Source organism: Mesocricetus auratus, unplaced genomic scaffold, assembly GCF_017639785.1.
Source record: "Mesocricetus auratus isolate SY011 unplaced genomic scaffold, BCM_Maur_2.0 Super-Scaffold_100007, whole genome shotgun sequence".
NCBI classification, from domain to species: Eukaryota; Metazoa; Chordata; class Mammalia; order Rodentia; family Cricetidae; genus Mesocricetus; species Mesocricetus auratus.
This window is the reverse complement of record NW_024429191.1, coordinates 37750957-37769310: the sequence shown is the minus strand read 5'-3', so window position 1 is coordinate 37769310 and position 18354 is coordinate 37750957. Positions and strand designations below refer to the sequence as shown.

Below are 18354 nucleotides of genomic sequence, written 5' to 3'. Positions count from 1 at the left end.
GATGATGATGGTATTTCTGCTGCTGATGGTGCTGATGATTTATGGTAGTGATGATGATGATAACTTTGACTTTTGATTTGGCCAAAGTTAAATAAAGCAAAACAATGAAAGTACTTTCACTATCACAAAGAAAAATAGCTGAGCACACACACTAGTATAATACTAAGATCTCACTATCATGGAAAGCCATCTTAGAGATGGGAAATATTATTGTAGTATTGCTACATTATTTTGTTATCCAGTTTGAATATTGTTTGCACATTTAAGAATTTGGATTTCAAAATAATAAGGACAAAAACTTCAAATAAATAATGATTACTGCCTACTTAAAAATTAATTCGGATTTGAAATTTACTGTATGTTTAAAAGTGTGCTTTTTTGTATAGATGTAAAAAAATTTACATGTATATTTAGATAAGCATTCACATGAACTTAGGAATTGGAAATAAATATATTTGCACATTTAACCCTGATTAGCAGTTAGCAGAAAAATTCACCTGTGTAAGATCTCACTTTGGGAACTTTCAGAATCCCAAGTTCACCTCCTCACAACTCCCACCATAGGCTCTAACTCCATAGGACCCTGAGGTGACTGTGCTCACAGACCACGCCAGGCTGTGCTTGCAGCACCATCTGCTTTGTAGATGTCACAGTCCTTATCTCATGGGGGTCCAGGAAGAAGAGAGAAAACTGAGCAACACTGAGATGTCCTTGGCATGGGCACCCTGCTCCCTATGCTCCATGCTCACAGCCTGACTCTGCATTGGACTCTGAACACAAGTCAAGGAGACTTTGAAGTTTATAGTGCTTAAATAGGCTACTGCCAGTCTGTGCAGGACAAGATGTAAATATGATAAAGTCAAATATTTAAATGGCTATAAAATAAGTAAAAGCAAAAGGCACAAAATATACCTATCCTTTCTGAAGCCAGCTAAAGCTTATGCCATGTCTTCTCCTTAAACAGATTCAATTTTTCAACCTAAAATATTTATATTTATTTTAGTGTGAATGGGTGTTTTGACTGCATGTATGAATGTGTGTGTGTGTATGCACTACATGTGTCTTTATATCCACAGGAGGTCAGAAGAGGCTGGCAAATTCCCAGGAACTGGTTACAGACAGTTGTGCCCTGCCATGTGGGTGTTGAGAGCTGAACTTGGGATTCTGAAAGAGCAACTGTGCCATTAAGAGCTGAGCCATCCCTCCAGATCCTTTTCAACCTTCTGATTCCTGAATCGGGAAATGTTGAGTTATGGTAGCTTCACCATCACCGCACAAATATCTCCTCTTCCTGAGAAGAGTTTAGCTGTGGTTACAGGGCAGGGGGAGTCCAGAAAGAGCTGCAAGCTCCAAAGTGTTCACACCTTTGTGAGAGTTCCCTAAGCTACTCCTGCTGCTGGACTGGGAAAACCTGTGCTGTCTGTGATGCCCAGGAAGTTGGGAGAGCTGGAGGGTCCCGATGCCTTCCTCAAAATTTAGGACAAATTAGAGGCACTTTGCAGAAGATGAATGGAAGGGCATACAGATAGATTGTAAATAGAAAAAGAGATAGACACACAGACAATTTCCTTTCTACTAAAGTTTGTTTTTAGCAGACAGACACTAACTTAAATATTCCAAAACATTGCAGAGACACCAGAATGTTTGGTTTATATTTGTGGTCATGGTAGATCTCAGGTTAGGGCAGTGGCCACCACATACAGACATCTATTAACACACTAGTGTGGAAAGAGGACATAGGAAACCTGGGTTCTGTGCTGGTCAAATCAGCACTGCACTCTGTCAAATGGGAGTTTCTGAAATCAAGACACTCAGGACAACAAGAGATCTAGAATGGCAGTGTCTGAAGTACACAGGGGCATTGCAGCCTGGTCAGTCCTGTTCCAGCTCTCCAGTTTGCATCTCCTGTGGACAGCCAGGTCAGCTTCACACTGGGTCACTAACAGCACTGGTACAGTGACCCCAGGCTACTGGAGCCAGCAGCATCAGAGTCTGTTCTGAAGCCGGCCTACAGCACATCTCCCCAGGAGACCCAGTTACTCACCTCATTTCCTTCACCTTCAGAGGAAAACTCAGATTTCAGGGTGTGAACCTAAGATGAAACAGCCAACTGACAGAGGATGCACATGTCACTATGCTGGGGGACAGTGAAGAAGCCCCTTCCTCAGTTCCCTTGGAAACCCCATTTCCCTCTGGTGTCTGCAGTTCAGTCTAGACAATGCCCTGCTGCTCTCATCGTTGAAAACATGGGATGAGCATGTAATTCTTAGTGTCACTGTGGCACTCTGTAAGCTTGCAATTCCATGACTGCTAGTGAACACCATAAGATTAGTTGAGAAGGCAGCATACATGTTCTGCTAAGTAGCTAAGTCTGCTGTCTTAAATGAATAGTATTTTAAGATTTTGAAGAATGTACATGTTCTTTTATGAAAAAAATAAAAAAGATATTAGAAAATCAAAGGAAGGTTGTCAAGAACTACTAGAAAATTAAAAAAACAAATATGATCTCAGTAACAGTGAATGCTGTGCAGTCTCTGTTCAGGACCAACTCACCCTCGATGCTGCTGGCAGCCTTGGACGCATGGGCCAAAGGGCAGTGGCTGGTTAAAAGCACAAGGAACAGGAGGAGAGTGATGTCATTTCTGGCTGGACTCTGCTCATTAAGGGCTGGTGTGGCAGGGTTTTGTCAATAATGTTCCTTGGAGACTTTGAAAATGTAATTAATAGAGCTAAAAAAAAAAAAGCTAAGAGACATCTCCATTACACAGCTGTGGTTTTCTCCTTGTCCTTTTTTTCTTAATCTCCCAGATTAGTAAATGTGTAATTGTAACCAGAATTAACAATGATCTGAAATTTGAACACTGTAGATAAATACCAAGCATGAGATAATACAAGTCTGGTAATGCACAGCCATTGATTGGGCACTTCTCAGAGTTGGTTTCTCATCTATCTATCATCTATCTATCTATCTATCTATCTATCTATCTATCTGTCTGTCTGGCTATCCTTCATCCTCTCCTTCTCCACCCCCTCCTGTGTGTGTGTGTGTGTGTGTGTGTGTGTGTTCATATAAACTTCCAGTAGGTTTCAAAGGTGGGAAGTCTCAATTTGGAGTTCAGCTACTTAGGCATAGACACTACCCCTTAATACTGCCCAACAGACTGACCCATAGGTCCCATTCCTCATCTGCCATATTCTCCTCTCCCTATCACAGCATCCCTATGGGATAAGTCACAAGCAGCATTCTTTTTTTAATTTTTATTTTTAAATTTAAATTTAAATTTGAAACAAGGTTGCTTCACATGTCAATCCCAGGTCCCTCTCACTTTCCCTCCCCTCCTCCCATGACCTCCCACCAACCCCCCAAAATACAGCCTCATTTCTCCAGGGAAGGTGAGGCCCTCCATGGGGGTGTTAATAGTCATTTCATCCAGGGCAGGGCCTAGACCCTCCCCCAAGAGTCCAGGCTGAGAGAGCATCCCTCATTGTTGGATGGGCACCCAAAGTCCATTTGTATGCCAGGGATAAATACAAATCTACTACCCAAGGCCCCATAGATTGCCTAGACCTCCTCACTGACACCCACATTCAGGGGGTCTTGATCAGTGCCATGCTGAAATCCCAGCCATCAGTCTGGATTTCAAGAGCTAACCCTTGTCAGGTCAGCTGTTTCTGGGGGTTAAACCAGCCCAGTCTTAACCCCTTTGCTCATCAGTCCTCCCTCTCTGTAACTGGGTTCCTTGAGTTCAGCTCAGTGTTTAGCTATGGGAATCTGCCTCTGTTTCCATCAGCCATTGGATTAAGGTTGTGCTCCGCAGACTCTCTGGCCATGGATATGTGGGCTGGCATTCCCCAGATATATGTCTAAATCCATATATGAGAGAGTACATACCATGTATGTCTTTTTGTTACTGGGTTACCTCACTCAGGATGGTTTCTTCTAGGGCCATCGATTTGCCTGCAAACTTCAGGGTTCCGTTGGTTTTTTTTTCCTGCTGAATAGTATTCAATTGTAGAAATGTACCACATTTTCTCTATCCACTCTTCAGTTGAGGGGCATCTAGATTGCTTCCAGGTTCTGGCTATTACAAATAATGCTGCTATGAACATAGTAGAACAGATGCCCTTGTTGTATGAATGTGCACTTTTTGGATATATGTCTAAGAGCGGAATTGCAGGGTCTTGTGGTAGAGTCCCATTTTCCTGATGAATCTCCACACTGATTTACAAAGTGGCAATACGAGTAGGCACCTCAACCAACAGTGGAGGAGTGTTCCCCTTTCTCCACATCCTCTCCAGCATAAACAGTCATTGGTGATTTTGATTTTAGCCATTCTGACAGGAGTAAGATGGTATATCAGAGTTGGTTTCATTTACATTTCCCTGATGGCTAGGGATGTTAAGCATTTTCTCAAGTGCCTCTAAGCCACTTTAGACTCGCTAGTGAGAATTCTTTATGTAGTTCTGTACCCCACTTTTTAATTGGATCCTTTGGTGTTTTGGAGACTTGCTTCTTGAGTTCTTTGTAAATTTTGGAGATCAGCCCTCTGTCATATGTGGGGTTAGTGAATATCTTTTCCCATTCTGTGGACTGCCTTTTTGTCTTGCTAACTGTGTTCTTTGCCTTACAGAAGTTTCTCAGTTTCCAGAGGTCCCATGTATTAATTGTTGACCTCACTTGCCGGTGTTACTGGTGTTATGTTCAGGAAGCAGTCTCCTGTACCAATTCGTTCAAGGGTACCACCCACTTTCTCTTCTAAGAGGATCAGTGTGGCTGGATTTATTTTGAGGTCTTTGATTCATTGGGACTGAAGTTTTGTGCATGGCAATATACATGGATCTATCTGCATTCTTCTACATGCCAACATCCAGTTATGCCAGCACCATTTGTTGAAGATGCTTTCTTTTTTCCCTTGTATATTTTTAGCTTCTTTGTCAAAGATCAGATGTTCACGTGTGTATGGGTTAATATTAGGGTGTTCAATTCGATTCCATTGGTCTACCTGTCTATTTTTGTGCCAATACCAAGCTGTTTTCAGCACTACAGCTCTATAATAGAGCTTGAAGTCAGGGATGGTGATGCCTCCTGATGTTGCTTTGTTGAGTAAGATTGTTTTGGCTATCCTGGGCCTTTTGTTTTCCCATACAAAATTGATTATTGTCCTTTCAAGGTCTGTGAAGAATTGTGCTGGTATTTTAATGGGGATTGCATTGAATCTGTAGATTGCTTTTGGCAGGATTGCCATGTTTACTACATTGATCCTACTTATCCAAGAGCGTGGGAGATTTTTCCATTTTCTAATGTCTTCTTTAATTTCTTTCTTTAAAGACTCAAAGTTCTTACAATACAGGTCTTTCACTTGTTTGGTTAATGTTACGCCAAGGTATTTTATGTTGTTTGTGGCAATTGTAAAGGGCGATGTTTCTCTGATTTCTTTCTCCGCCCTTTTATCATCTGTATATAGTAGGGCTACTGATATTCTTGAGTTGATCTTCTATCCTGCCACTTTGCTGAAAGTGTTTATCAGCTGTAGGATTTCCCTGGTAGGGTTTTTTGGATCACTTATATAAACTATCATATTATCTGCAAATAGTGAAAGTTTCACCTCTTCCTTTCCAATGTGTATCCCCTTGATCTCCTTTTGTTGTCATATGGCTCTAGCTAGAACTTCAAGAACAATGTTGATAATGTATGGAGAGTGTGGACAGGCTTGTCTTGTTCCTGATTTTAGTGGAATCACATTGATTTTCTGTCCATTTAGTTTGATGTGGGCTGTTGGTTTGCTGTATGTAGCTTTTATTATGTTCAGGTATGTTCCTGTTATCCCAGATTTCTCCAAGACCTTTATAATGAAGGGGTGTTGGATTTTGTCAAAGGCTTTTTCGACATCTAGTGAGATGATCATGTGATTTTTCTTTCTCAGTTTGTTTATATGGTGGATTACATTGATGGATTTTCGTATGTTGAACCTACCCTGCATCCCTGGGATGAAACCTATTTGATCGCGGTGAATGGTTGTTTTGATGTGTTCTTGGATCCGATTTGCCAGTATTTTATTGAGTATTTTTGCATCAATGTTCATGAAGGATATTGGTTTGAAGTTCTCTTTCTTAGTTGTGTCTTTGTATGGCTTGGGTATCAAGGTTATTGAAGCCTTGTGAAAATAGTTTGGCAAAGACCCTTCTGCTTCTATTGTGTGGAATATTTTGAGAAGAATTGGTATAAGCTGTTCTTTGAATTTCTGTTAGAGTTCTGTACTGAAGCCATCTGGGCCTGGGCTTTTTTTGGTTTGGAGGCTCTTGATGACTGCTTCTATTTCATTAAGGGTTATAGGTCTGTTTAGATTGTTTATCTGTTCTTGATTTAGTTTTGGCAAGGGATAGATAATCAGGAAACTGTCCATTTCCTTTAAATTTTCAAATTTTGTGGAGTACAGATTTTCAAAGTATGCCCTGATGATTCTCTGGATTTCCTCAGTGTCTGTTGTTATGTCCCCTTTCGTTTCTGATTTTGTTTATTAGCATGCTATCTGTCTGTCTTTTGGTTAGTTTGGACAAAGGTTTGTGTATTTTGTTGATTTTCTCAAAGAACCAACTCTTTGTTTGATTCTTCTCAATGTTTTCCTGGTTTCTACTTGATTGATTTCAGCCCTCAATTTGATTATTTCCTGACGTCTGCTCCTCCTGGGTGAGTTTCCTTCTTTTTGTTCTAGAGCATTCAGCTGTGCTATTAATTCTCTAGTGTGACTGTTCTCCAGTTTCTTCATGTGGGCACTTAGTGATATGAACTTTCCTCTCAGCACTGCTTTCAGAGTGTCCCATAAGTTTGGGTATGTTGTGTCTTCATTCTCATTGAATTCCAGGAAGTCTTTAATTTCCTTTTGTATTTCTTCCTTTACCCAGGGATGGTGCAATTGTGCATTGTTCAATTTCCATGAGTTTGTAGGGTTTCTGCGATTTGTGTTATTGTTGAATTCTAATTTTAATGCATGGTAGTCTGATAAGATACAGGGGGTTATTCCAATTTTTTTCTATCTGTGGAGATTTGCTATGTTTCCTATTATGTGGTCAATTTTAGAGAAGGTTCTATGTGTTTGGGTGGAATGTTCTATAGATGTCTGTTAAAGCTAGTTGAGTAATAACTTCTACTAGCTCTTTTGTACCTTTGTTAAGTTTTTTTCTAGAGGTACTGTCTAGTGGTGAGAGCAGAGTGTTGAAATCTCCTACTATTAGTGTGTGAGATTTTATGTGTGATTTGAGCTTTAGTAATGTTTCTTTCATGAATGTACGTGACTTTGTATTTGGGGCATAAATGTTTAAAATTGAGACTTCATCTTGATGGAATTTTCCTTTGATGAATATGAAATGTCCTTCTTCATCTCTTTTGATTGATTTTAATTTGAAGTCTAGTTTGTTAGATATTAGGATTGCTGCACCCACTTGTTTCTTGGGTCCGTTTGATTGGAAAATCTTTTCCCAACCCTTTACTCTGAGGTAACATCTGTCTTTGATGTTGAGATGTGTTTCTTGTATGCAGCAGAAGGATGGGATCTGTCTTCATATCCATTCTTCTAGTCTGTATCTATTTATAGGCAAGTTGAGACTGTTGACATTGAGGGATATTAATGACCATTGATTGATGATTCTTGTTTGTGCTTGATGTATTGGTAGTGGAGTTATTGTGTGTAGGTTCTCCTCCCTTTTTCTTTTGGTGTTTGGTGAAGTGGGATTATCTATTGCCTGTGTCTTTGTGAGTGTACTTATCTTCGTTGGGTCTAGGTTTTCCTTCCATCACTCTCTGTAGAGGTGGATTCATGGATACGTATTGTTTAAATCTGGCTTTGTCATGGAATATTTTGTTTTCTCCATCTATGGTAATTGAAAGCTTTGCTGGATATAGTAGTCTGGGCTGGCATCCTTGTTCCCTTAGCGTTTGTAGGACATCTGTCTAGGATCTCCTGGCTTTCATAGTTTCCATTGAGAAGTCAGATGTAATTCGGATAGGTCTGCCTTTATATATTACTTGGCCTTTTTCTTTAGCTGCTCTTAATATTTTCTCTTTATTATGTAGGTTTGATGTTTTGGTTATTATATGGCGAGTTGACTTCTTTTTCTGGTCCAACCTATTTGGTGTTCTGTAAGATTCTTTTATTTTCATAGGAATTCCCTTCTTTGGGTTAGGGAAGTTTTCTTCTATGATTTTGTTGAATACGTTTTCTATACCTTTGAGTTGTATTTCATTGCCTTCATCTATACCTATTATTCTCAGTTTTGGCTTCTTCATGGTGTCCCATATTTCCTGGATATTTTGTGTTAGGGATTTGTTGGTTTTGAGATTTTCTTTGGTGGACGACTGTATATCCTCTAATGAGTCTTCAACACCTGAGATTCTCTCTTCTATCTCTTTTTATTCTATTGGTGATACTTGCATCTGTAGTTCCTGATCATTTACCCAGATTTTCTATTTCCAGAATCCCCTCATTCTGTGTTTTCTTTATTGTTTCTATTTCAGCTTTCAATCCTGCAACTGTTTGAGTTGTTTCCTTCATTTTTTTTTTTTTGCTGTTTTTTTCTTGGTACTCCTTAGATTCTTTGAGAAATTTGTTTATTTCTTGAATTTTTTAGTTTGCCTTTTTCCCCATTTCATGGATTTTTGTTTGTTTTTTCTTCTATTTCTTTAAGGGATTGCCTCGTTTCCTTTTGAGGGTCTCTATCATCTTCATAAAATAATTTTTATGGTCTGTCTCCCCTGCTTCATCTATGTATTGCTTTTCAGGTCTTGCTGGTGTTAGGTCTCTAGACTCTGGTGGAGCCATGTTGGTCTTTCTATTGCTGAGTGAGCTCTTATTCTGTCTTTTTCCCATCTATTCTTCCAGTGGGTGCAGGTAGGGTCTTTCTGTCTCCACTGGTCTCCTTCTTTCCTGAAGCTGAAGCTGGGGATGCTGAAACTGAAGCTGGGGTTGCTGGAGGTTGGGGACTGGAAGGTCTGATGCCTTTCCTTAAGGTGGGGTCGCTGGGGGGCTGGGGCCTTTCCTGTGTCGCAGCTCATCTTTATATACTTTCCATAAGGTACTCAGACCTCTTGTGACGTGGTCAGGATTTTCAGCTTTGTATTTATCATTTGATTATGGAAACATTTAAACATCTTAATTGTGAGGTGAGTTTTACCATTTAGAAATCCGCTTTTTACTAAAAATGTATTTATAGCTACTTCCTTGTAACATTTGTTTCTATAAATAAAAATGCACAAATACAGCTGAATTCTTATTTGGAGGGAGCCAGTTACTGGAGAAAATAGTGATAGGAAGAACACTTGAAGGAATCAGAATAGGAAGCTGCCATTCTTTGTTCTTACTAACTGCTATAATTAAAGCTATAAGCAGCTATGTGATGATACTTGTAACCTCATTGGTCCCTGAAAATCCTGACCACACTGTGAACATAAAGAAGAAAGACTTTCTAGCAAATTCTCTGCAGAAGGAGTAGGTGAGATGCACAGACAGTGATAGCTCCTTTCCCACTGCATCCCTAGGAACAACTGTCAGGCCTGTGCATGTGTGGGCAGACTGCACTGTGTGTCAGCTTCCCTTATTTCCATTAACTGTTTTGTTGCATTCCATGACAGGTCACTTTGTGACATGGGTTAATAAAGAGAGAAGTCTGGGGATTGTGTCTTCTTTTATTGACACCAAGATCCCTGCACAATGATTACAACACAGAATGAGGAATCCAGGCCCCATCACCAGCTGCTCTGCTATTCCAGCTGGGGACCAGTTCTCAAATCCTGCTGTTGCAACCTCTTTCCCAAAAGGCAATGGGGTTCTTGATCCCTCTTGTTCCCATCACCCATCCTTTGTCTTCTACCCCACATCCTAGTATACCCAGGAGATCTTAACTATTTCCCCTTCCAGGGACCTTCCATGTGTGTCCCTCTTTGGGTCCCCTTTTACATATATAGTTTCTCTGGTGTTGTGAATTTTAGCCTGGTTATCCTTTGCTTTACATCTACTATCTACTTATAGTGAGTTCACACAGTGTTTGTCTTTCCGGGGCTGAGTTACCTCTTTCAAGAAGGTTTTTTTTTTCTTTTTGTCTAGTTCCATCCATTTGCCTGCAAATTTCAAGATATCATTGCTTTTTAACACTGAGTAATATTCCATTGTGTAAATGTATCACATTTTCTTTTTTCATTATTTGGTTTAGGAACATCTAGGTTCTTTCCAGGTTCTGGCTTCTATGAACAATGATGATATGAACATTGCTGAGCAAATACCCCTGTGGTATGAATGTGCTTCATGTGAGTATATGCACAAGAGTGGTATTTCTGGGTCTTGTAGTAGGTTGAGTCACAGTAATCTGAGGAAATGTCACACTGACTTACAAGGTGACTATACAAGTTTGCACTCCCACCACAATGACAGTGTGCTCCCTTTACTCCAAATCCTTTCCATCAAAAGCTGTCCTCACTGTTTTTAATCTTGATCATTCTGACATATGACAGATGGTATCTCACAGTTTTTCGATTTGTATTTCTGATAACTAATGATGTTGAGGAACTCTTTAAGTGTCTTTCAGTCAGTTGAGCTTCTTCTGTTGAGAATTCTTTATAGGATCAACATACTAAAAATGGTAATCTTACCAAAAAGCAATCTACAGATTCAAATGCAATCCCCACCAAAAATTACAACACAATTCTTCAGTGTTCTTGAAAAAACTATACACAACTTCATATGGAAAACAAAAACCCAGGAGAGTCAAAAGAATCCAGTACAATAAAGTAACTTCTATAGGTATTGCAATCTCTAACTTCAAACTTTTTATAGAGCTATATTAATAAAAACAGCTTGGTATTGGCATAAAAAAGACAGGTGGATCAGTATAATTGAATTGAAGGTCCTGATATTAATCCACATACATAGGAATACCTGATTTTTGAAAGAAGACAAAATTGTTCAATAGAAACAACAAAGGGTGCTGGTATACCTGAATGTCGACATATAGAAGAATGTAAATAGAGTCATATCTGTCCCCATGCACAAAACTCATGTCCAAATGTCCCAACATAAATCCAACCACAATGAACTACAAAGAAGAGAAAGTGGGAAGTATCCTAGAATGCATGGGTTCAGGAGACCAATTCCTAAATATAACACAGACACCGAAAGCAGCCATTAATATATGGGACCTCCTGGAACTAAGAGGGTTATGTAAGACAAAGAACATGGTCAATAAGAGAAAATGGCAGCCTACAGAATGGAAAAAGATATTCACAAATCCTACATAGGACAGAGGACTGACCTCCAAAATATTTAAAGAACTCAAGAAACTAGACATCAATATGCCAAATAATCCAATGTCTTTCTCTTTCTATATATCTTTCTTGTCTTCTTACTATGTCTATGCTTTGTAGGTGGTTGTATGGCCCCTCACATCTTCCTCTCCTCCTTTTCTCCCTCCTTGCTTTCCTTGCTCATCTTTCTCTATTTATCCTCTCTGGCTGGCTGCCACAGTTATCCTTCTCATGCCTAGTTAGGGAGAATTCAACTCTTTATTAGACCAATTAGGTGTTTTAGACAGACATAGTAACACAGAGTCACAGAATTAATTGAATGCAACACACCTTTGCATCATTAAACAAATATTCCACAGCATATCAGAATGTAACCCATCTTCAACTAATATGGTACAACACAGATCTTCTGCATCTGAAGGAAGGAAGAGCAAGCTGTGCTGAAGCATGGTGACCAATGATGACCTACATGTGCAGCTATAAAGGGATAAGTGTAGGGATGACTGACGAGAGAAGTGGCCAATGGGGAGCAGAAGTGTGGATGATTGCTGAAATAAGCAGCATTGGAAAAACCACTTCCTCCACAGTCACAGTCCACTACCTTGTGAAAGGTCCGACCAAGTGGGACCCTGCCCAAACTGTTTCAGCTCTCTTGCCCTACACCTCGTTCTTAGGAAGCAAATCATGATTCAGGGTTCATTGTTGATTTCATGGACCAGCTCAAAATCATTGTGATTCTTAACTATGTCCCAAGTAAAAACACACTGACCCTTTCCTAGTGGGCCTTGAAGGCATTTTACCCCACATTCCCATCCTCCCTTCCATGCTCCCATGGTCATCCTTCCACCCTCTGAGAACTGTGTCTCTCCTGCAAAGCCTTGCTGAACCCCTATGTCTGCACTTCAGCTTCCTTTCTGTGAGCACACCACACAGGTGCCAGGTGTCTATCACAGGTTTTCTGTGACAACAACGCAAGAGGATCCCAGTTTCCCATACCAGGTTCCAGCCCTAGATTGCAAACTGAAACATTCTTATGTAAACTGTGAACCAAAGGTTCTCAACCTGTGTGTCATGACCGCTTTTGAGATTCAAGGACCCTTTTATAGGGGTCCACACAGTCCATCAGAAAACACAAAGATTTACTGTTATGAAGTAGCAATGACACAGTTTTATGGCTTGGGGTTTAAAATATATCCACCTACTAAATACCTATTCATCTAGTGATGCTGCCTCCTCCTGTTCCCCTTTGACAGGAGGATGTTGATGACTCATTTAACCTCATTATTTTTTCTGTTAGGGTCAGATTTCTATTTCTTCCGGATTCCATCTCAGTCATTATATACATCCAGTAATGTACTAACTCCCACTACTTGTCACTAAAGGGTTGAGATCTCGTTTCCTCTGATAGCAAAGAATGAAAAAAGAAGGCTGTGGACATAATTAAGTGCTCCTGTCCAATAAATGACTTTTTAAAGGTCACAATTACAAAAATTATCAAGACATAATAAAGGTCAAAAGACAGAAATTGTAATATCAAAATTCAAAATGTTTGTGTGAAAAATGCTATGTCTTTAGAAAAAAGTAAATTGTTTTATTATAAGATTATTTCTTAGTATCATGATAACCACAAAGTAAAAACTTGTACATGAACTGAAAGCCAAAAGAAAAGATATAAATAATATTAGTAGTGAAAAATCATTTGACCACAAAAGTACAGAGTAAGGAGAGAAAAACAGGAGGAATGTGCAAGACAATTAGGAAGCAGGAGCTGGTGCAAGGAGGTGCTCTTACTCATGATATTTCCATGGGTGAAGTACATGGCATTATTCAGTTGGAACACTGGGGCCAATGAATGGGTAAGAGATAAAGCCCAATAAATGCCTGGATTAAACCCATCGCAACAATTGATTCAGCTCCCAGGACTCCTGTTGGTGGCTCACAAACACCTGTAGATCAAGTGCCAGAAGCTCTGATGACCTCTTCTGGCCTCTGTTGACACTTCACTCACATGCACATTCACACGCACACAGTTACACCACACACACACACACACACACACACATATATCCACATAGCAAACATTCAGACACACACACAGAAACACAGAAACACAAACATACATACACACACTCAAACATAAAACACACACCACACACAGAGAGACATACTCATATACACAAACACAAAGACAAAACAAACATACATATGTATACATACAAACAAAAGCACACACAGGAATAACTACACATACATGTACACAAAACAAATGCGCGCGCACACACACACACACAGACAAACACATATACCCTTAAAAATAAAATTTTGGGGTGGGTGAGGCAGTACCTGAGCTCTGTGTTGTGGAGCAGGATTTCTTTTCCTTTTGTTTTCATTATTTATGTGGCTGAGTGATCTCAGCCCTGAGGTTTTCTTACCCTTAACTCCAGACACCAGGTTCTTTAGGATTCCATGCTTTACAGTCAGTGGAAACTTTAAAAAATAAAATAAAGCAGCGCTAAACTAAGAAGATCTGACGTTAAAAAAATAAAATCTTCATTTTCAAGCACAGGATTATGATGTAATTACTGAATTCTAGCAAGTGCTACAAGAATAATAACAATTCTCCAACTGTTCCCAATGTTAAGAAAGGGGAATACACTAGACCCTCACAAAAGATTGATACTATTCTGATAGATACAGCAAGATAGTACATAGCAAAAACCATGGAGCTATATCTAAGGTAAATATTTATGCCAACTTGTACCGAAATACTGGAAAATTATATTTATATCGCATTAAAACATTGTCCACTATGACAAATGGGACACATCCCAGAAATGCCAGCTTGTTCAATACACATAGAAAAGGAAGGAAGGAAACCCAAACAGTTGTGTCAATGTACACATCACACCAATTTCACGGAGTCAACATCAAATTCTGATAAACTATCTCAGCAAACCAGAGGCATAAAGTCCTTATTCCTGCACAATAAAAGACAATGATGAGAGGATGTGTTATTCTGTCAGACATATGAGCATCATATAAATGGATAAACATGAATCTGGGATAACAGATATGTAGAGGAAAAGAAAAGAAACCATTAATTCCAAATGAACTATTATACTGTTTCTTGAAAAAGAGTTCTGACACCCAACAACTTCTTCAGAGCCTCTGTGACATTCTTATTTCGGAAACTGTAGATTAGTGGGTTCAGCAAAGGAGTGAGTATCGTATAAAACACAGACACCACCATGTCCTTCTCAGGGGTGTGGAAGGATGCAGGGAGCATGTAGGTGTAGACAGCAGCACCATAGAAGAGGATGACCACAGTCATGTGGGAGGAGCAGGTGGCAAGGGCCTTCTTCCTGCCCTCTGCCGAGTTCATCCTGTGAACTGTGAGGAGGATGGATGAATAGGAGCTTGAGATGACTGTCACAGGAATCACAAGCATGAGCACACAGCACAGGTACATGAGGGTCTCATAGAGCCAGGTGTCTGAGCAGGAGAGCTTTGTCACAGCAGGGACTTCACAAAAGAAGTGGTGGATCTCTCGGGATCCACAAAATGGAAAGGTCATGGTGACAGGAGTGAGCATGAAGCCATCCAAGGATCCCAGGAACCAACAGACAGACATCAGGAGGAGACACACCCTATGGTTCATGAGGACAGGATACCGGAGTGGATGGCAGATGGCCACATAGCGGTCATAAGACATGGTAGCCAAAAGGAAAAATTCTGAGCCTACTAGTGTCAGGTACAGGAACATCTGCATCCCACAGGCAGCAGCTGAGATCCTGTGGCTTCCCAGGACCTGGTCCATGAGCATCTTGGGCACAGTGACAGAAATGTACATCATGTCCATGAGGGATAACTGGCTGATGAAAAAGTACATAGGTGTGTGGAGGCGGGTGTCAGAGAGTATCAGGAGGCTCAGGAGGGCATTGCCAGTCAATGCCATCAGGAAAACCACAAATATTACCACAGCAAGCAGAGCAGGGTGTTTGGACTGAATAAAGAATCCCACCAGAATGAAATCTGACTGTCCAGTGTAGTTCTTCATGCTCCTGCCAGTCTGTGCAGGACAACAAGTAAATATGAAAAAGTCAAGTGTTTAAATGGCTGTAAATTAAGTAAAAGCAAAAGGCACAAAATATACCTAGCCTTTTTGAAACCAGCTAAAGCTTAAGCCATGTCTTCTACTTAAACAGATTCAAATTTTCAACATAAAATATTTATATTTATTTTAGTATGTGTGTGAGTTTAGACTGCATGTATGAGTGTGTGTGTGTGTGTGTGCGCGCACGTGCACACTACACGTGTTCCTATCTCCCAAGAAGGTCAGAAAAAAATGTCAGATTCCCAAGAACTGGCTATAGATAGTTGTGAGCTGCCCTGTGGGTGTTGAGAGCTGAACCTGGATTTCAGCAAGAGCAATTGTGCTCTTAACAGCTGAACTTTCCCTCTCTGCCCTTTTCAACCTGCTGATGTCTGAATCAGGAAATGTTGAGTTATGGTAGCTTCACCAAAACTACACAAATATCTCCTCTTCCTGAGAAGAGTTTAGCTGTGGTTACAGGGCAGGGGGAGTTCAGAAAGAGTTTCAAGCTCCAAAGTGTTCACACCTTTGTGAGAGTTCCCTGAGCTACTCCTGCTGCTGGACTGGGAAAACCTGTGCTGTCTGTGATGCCCAGGAAGTTGGGAGAACTGCAGGGTCCCGATGCCTTTCTTAAAATGTTGGGCACATTGGAGACATATTATAGATATTCGATGGAGAGACCTATAGAGATGATGACTAGAAGAAGCGATAGACCACCAGACAAATTTCCTTTCTACCAAAGTTTCTTTGGCAGACAGAGACTAACTTAAACGATCCAAAACAGTGCAGACAGCAAACTGACTGGCTAATATTTGTGGTCACAGCAGATCTCAGAATAGGGCATTGGTCACCACATATAGAAATCTAAACACTAGGGTCAAGAGAGGACATAAGAAACCGGGGTTCTGTGCTGGTCAAATCAGCACTGCACTCTGTCAAATGGGAGTTTCTGACATCACTCAGGACACCATGAGGACAAGAACATGGTGACTGAGACACATATGGAGATTGCAGCCTGGTCAGTCCTGTTCCAGCCCTCCAGTTTGCATCTCCTGTGGACAGCCAGGTCAGCTTCACACTGGGTCACTAATAGCATTGGAACAGTTCTGAAGCCGGCCTACAGCACATCTCCCCGGGAGACCCAGTTACTCACCTCATTTCCTTCACCTTCAGAGGAAAACTCAGATTTCAGGGTGTGAACCTAAGATGAAACAGCCAACTGACAGAGGATGCACATGTCACTATGCTGGGGGACAGTGAGGATGCCCCTTCCTCAGTTCCCTTGGAAAGCCCATTTCCCTCTGGTGTCTGCAGTTCAATCTAGACAATGCCCTGCTGCTCTCATCGTTGAAAACATGGGATGAGCATGTAATTCTTGGTGTCATTTCGACACTCTGTAAGCTTGCAGTTCCATGACTGCTAGAGAACACCATAAGATTAGTTGAGAAGGCAGCATACATGTTCTGCTAAGTAGCTAAGTCTGCTGTCTTAAATGAATAGTATTTTAAGATTTTGAAGAATGTACATGTTCTTTTATGAAGAAAATAAAAAAGATATTGGAAAATCAAAGGAATGTTGTCAAGAACTACTAGAAGATTAAAAAACAAATGTGATCTCAGTAACAGTGAATGCTGTGCAGTCTCTGTTCAGGAGCAACTCACCCCTGATGCTGCTAGCAGTCTTGGACACATGGGCCAAAGGGCAGTGACTGGTTAAAAGCAAAAAGAATAAGAGGAGAGTGATGTCATTTCTGGCTGGACTCTATTCATTAAGGGCTGGTGTGGCAGGTTTTTGCCAATAATGTTCCTTGGAGACTTTGAAGATGTAATTAATAGAACTAAAAAAGAAAGCTAAGAGACGTTTCCATTACACAGCTATGGTTTTCTCCTTGTGCTTTTTTTAATCTCCCAGATTAGTAAATGTGTAATTGTAACCAGAATTAGCAATGATCTGAAATTTGAACACTGTAGATAAATACCAAGAATGAGATAATATAAGTCAGGTAGTGCGTGGCCATTGATTGGGCACTTCTCAGAGTTGGTTTCTTATCTATCTGTCTGTATGTCTATCTATTTCTCTCTCATTCTGCTTCTTCTCCTTCCCCGTCTCCTGTGTGTGTGTGTGTGTGTGTGTGTGTGTGTGTGTGTGTGTGTGTGTTCATATAAACTTCCAGTAGGTTTCAGATGTGGGAAGTCTCAATTCAGAGTTCAGCTACTTAGGCATAGACACTACCCCTTAATACTGCCCAACAGACTGACCCATAGGTCCCATTCCTCATCTGCCATATTTTCCTCTCCATATCACAGCATCCCTATGGGATAAGTCACAAGCAGCATTCTTTTATATATATATAAATATATATATATATATATATATATATATATAGTGTTCTGCCTTAATGTATGGTTGGACACCAGAAGAGGGCGTCAGATCTCATTACAGATGATTGTGAGCCAACATGTGGTTGCTGGGAATTGAACTCAGGTCCTCTGGAAGAGCTGCCAGTGCTCTTAACCTCTGAGTCATCTCTCCAGCCCCACAAGCAGCGTTCTTTATTGCTGCTTTGACTTAAATGCTTGTTTCATTGTAACTAGTGGCATGCAAATTACAGAACAAACTCCTTGTACGAATGACTTCAGTGAAAATGCAAATATTTATATTTCAGTCCCCAGAACAAAATCCATAGTCTTAAGAGTCTTCACATTCTTGTCATATGATTTGAGAAACAAAGTTGTATTCACCTTATTCCTGCTAACTGACTTTCTTTTTACCATGATGTACCATGTAGGCTTTGGGGACAGAAAAGTCACCAGTCATCTACAAACCAACTCCTGGTACTGTGAAAGCTAGCCAGCAGAGAGAAGACTTCCTGATCACCACTAACTTGATTTTTCCATGTCTTGTGAACACAGTGTGTGGTGTCTTCTACTGTAAGGTCTTACAACCGAGGTCTAGAAGGTGACCAAGAACA

The 18354-nt window shown here is 40.4% G+C and overlaps 1 protein-coding gene across 2 annotated transcripts; it reads right to left on the bottom strand.

Annotated features, from left to right (window-relative positions):
• Positions 1-7375: 7375 nt before the first annotated feature.
• LOC121141142 (olfactory receptor 2T29-like) lies at positions 7376-15347 on the bottom strand. 2 transcript variants are annotated; one of them, XM_040747992.1, is made up of 2 exons: positions 14443-15347; positions 7376-7406 (listed from the first exon to the last, which is right to left on the bottom strand). In XM_040747992.1, the coding sequence occupies exons 1-2, from the start codon at positions 15345-15347 to the stop codon at positions 7376-7378; spliced, it is 936 nt and encodes a 311-aa protein (XP_040603926.1). The 2 variants fall into 2 exon arrangements, with proteins under 2 accessions (XP_040603926.1, XP_040603925.1); XM_040747991.1 differs by lacking the exon at positions 7376-7406 and having other exon boundaries at positions 14406-15347.
• Between the last annotated feature and the right edge of the window lie 3007 nt (positions 15348-18354).

Excerpts from the sequence above, each read along its gene's own strand:
- LOC121141142 (XM_040747991.1), bottom strand. The coding sequence starts at position 15,347 with ATGAAGAACTACACTGGACAGTCAGATTTCATTCTGGTGGGATTCTTT.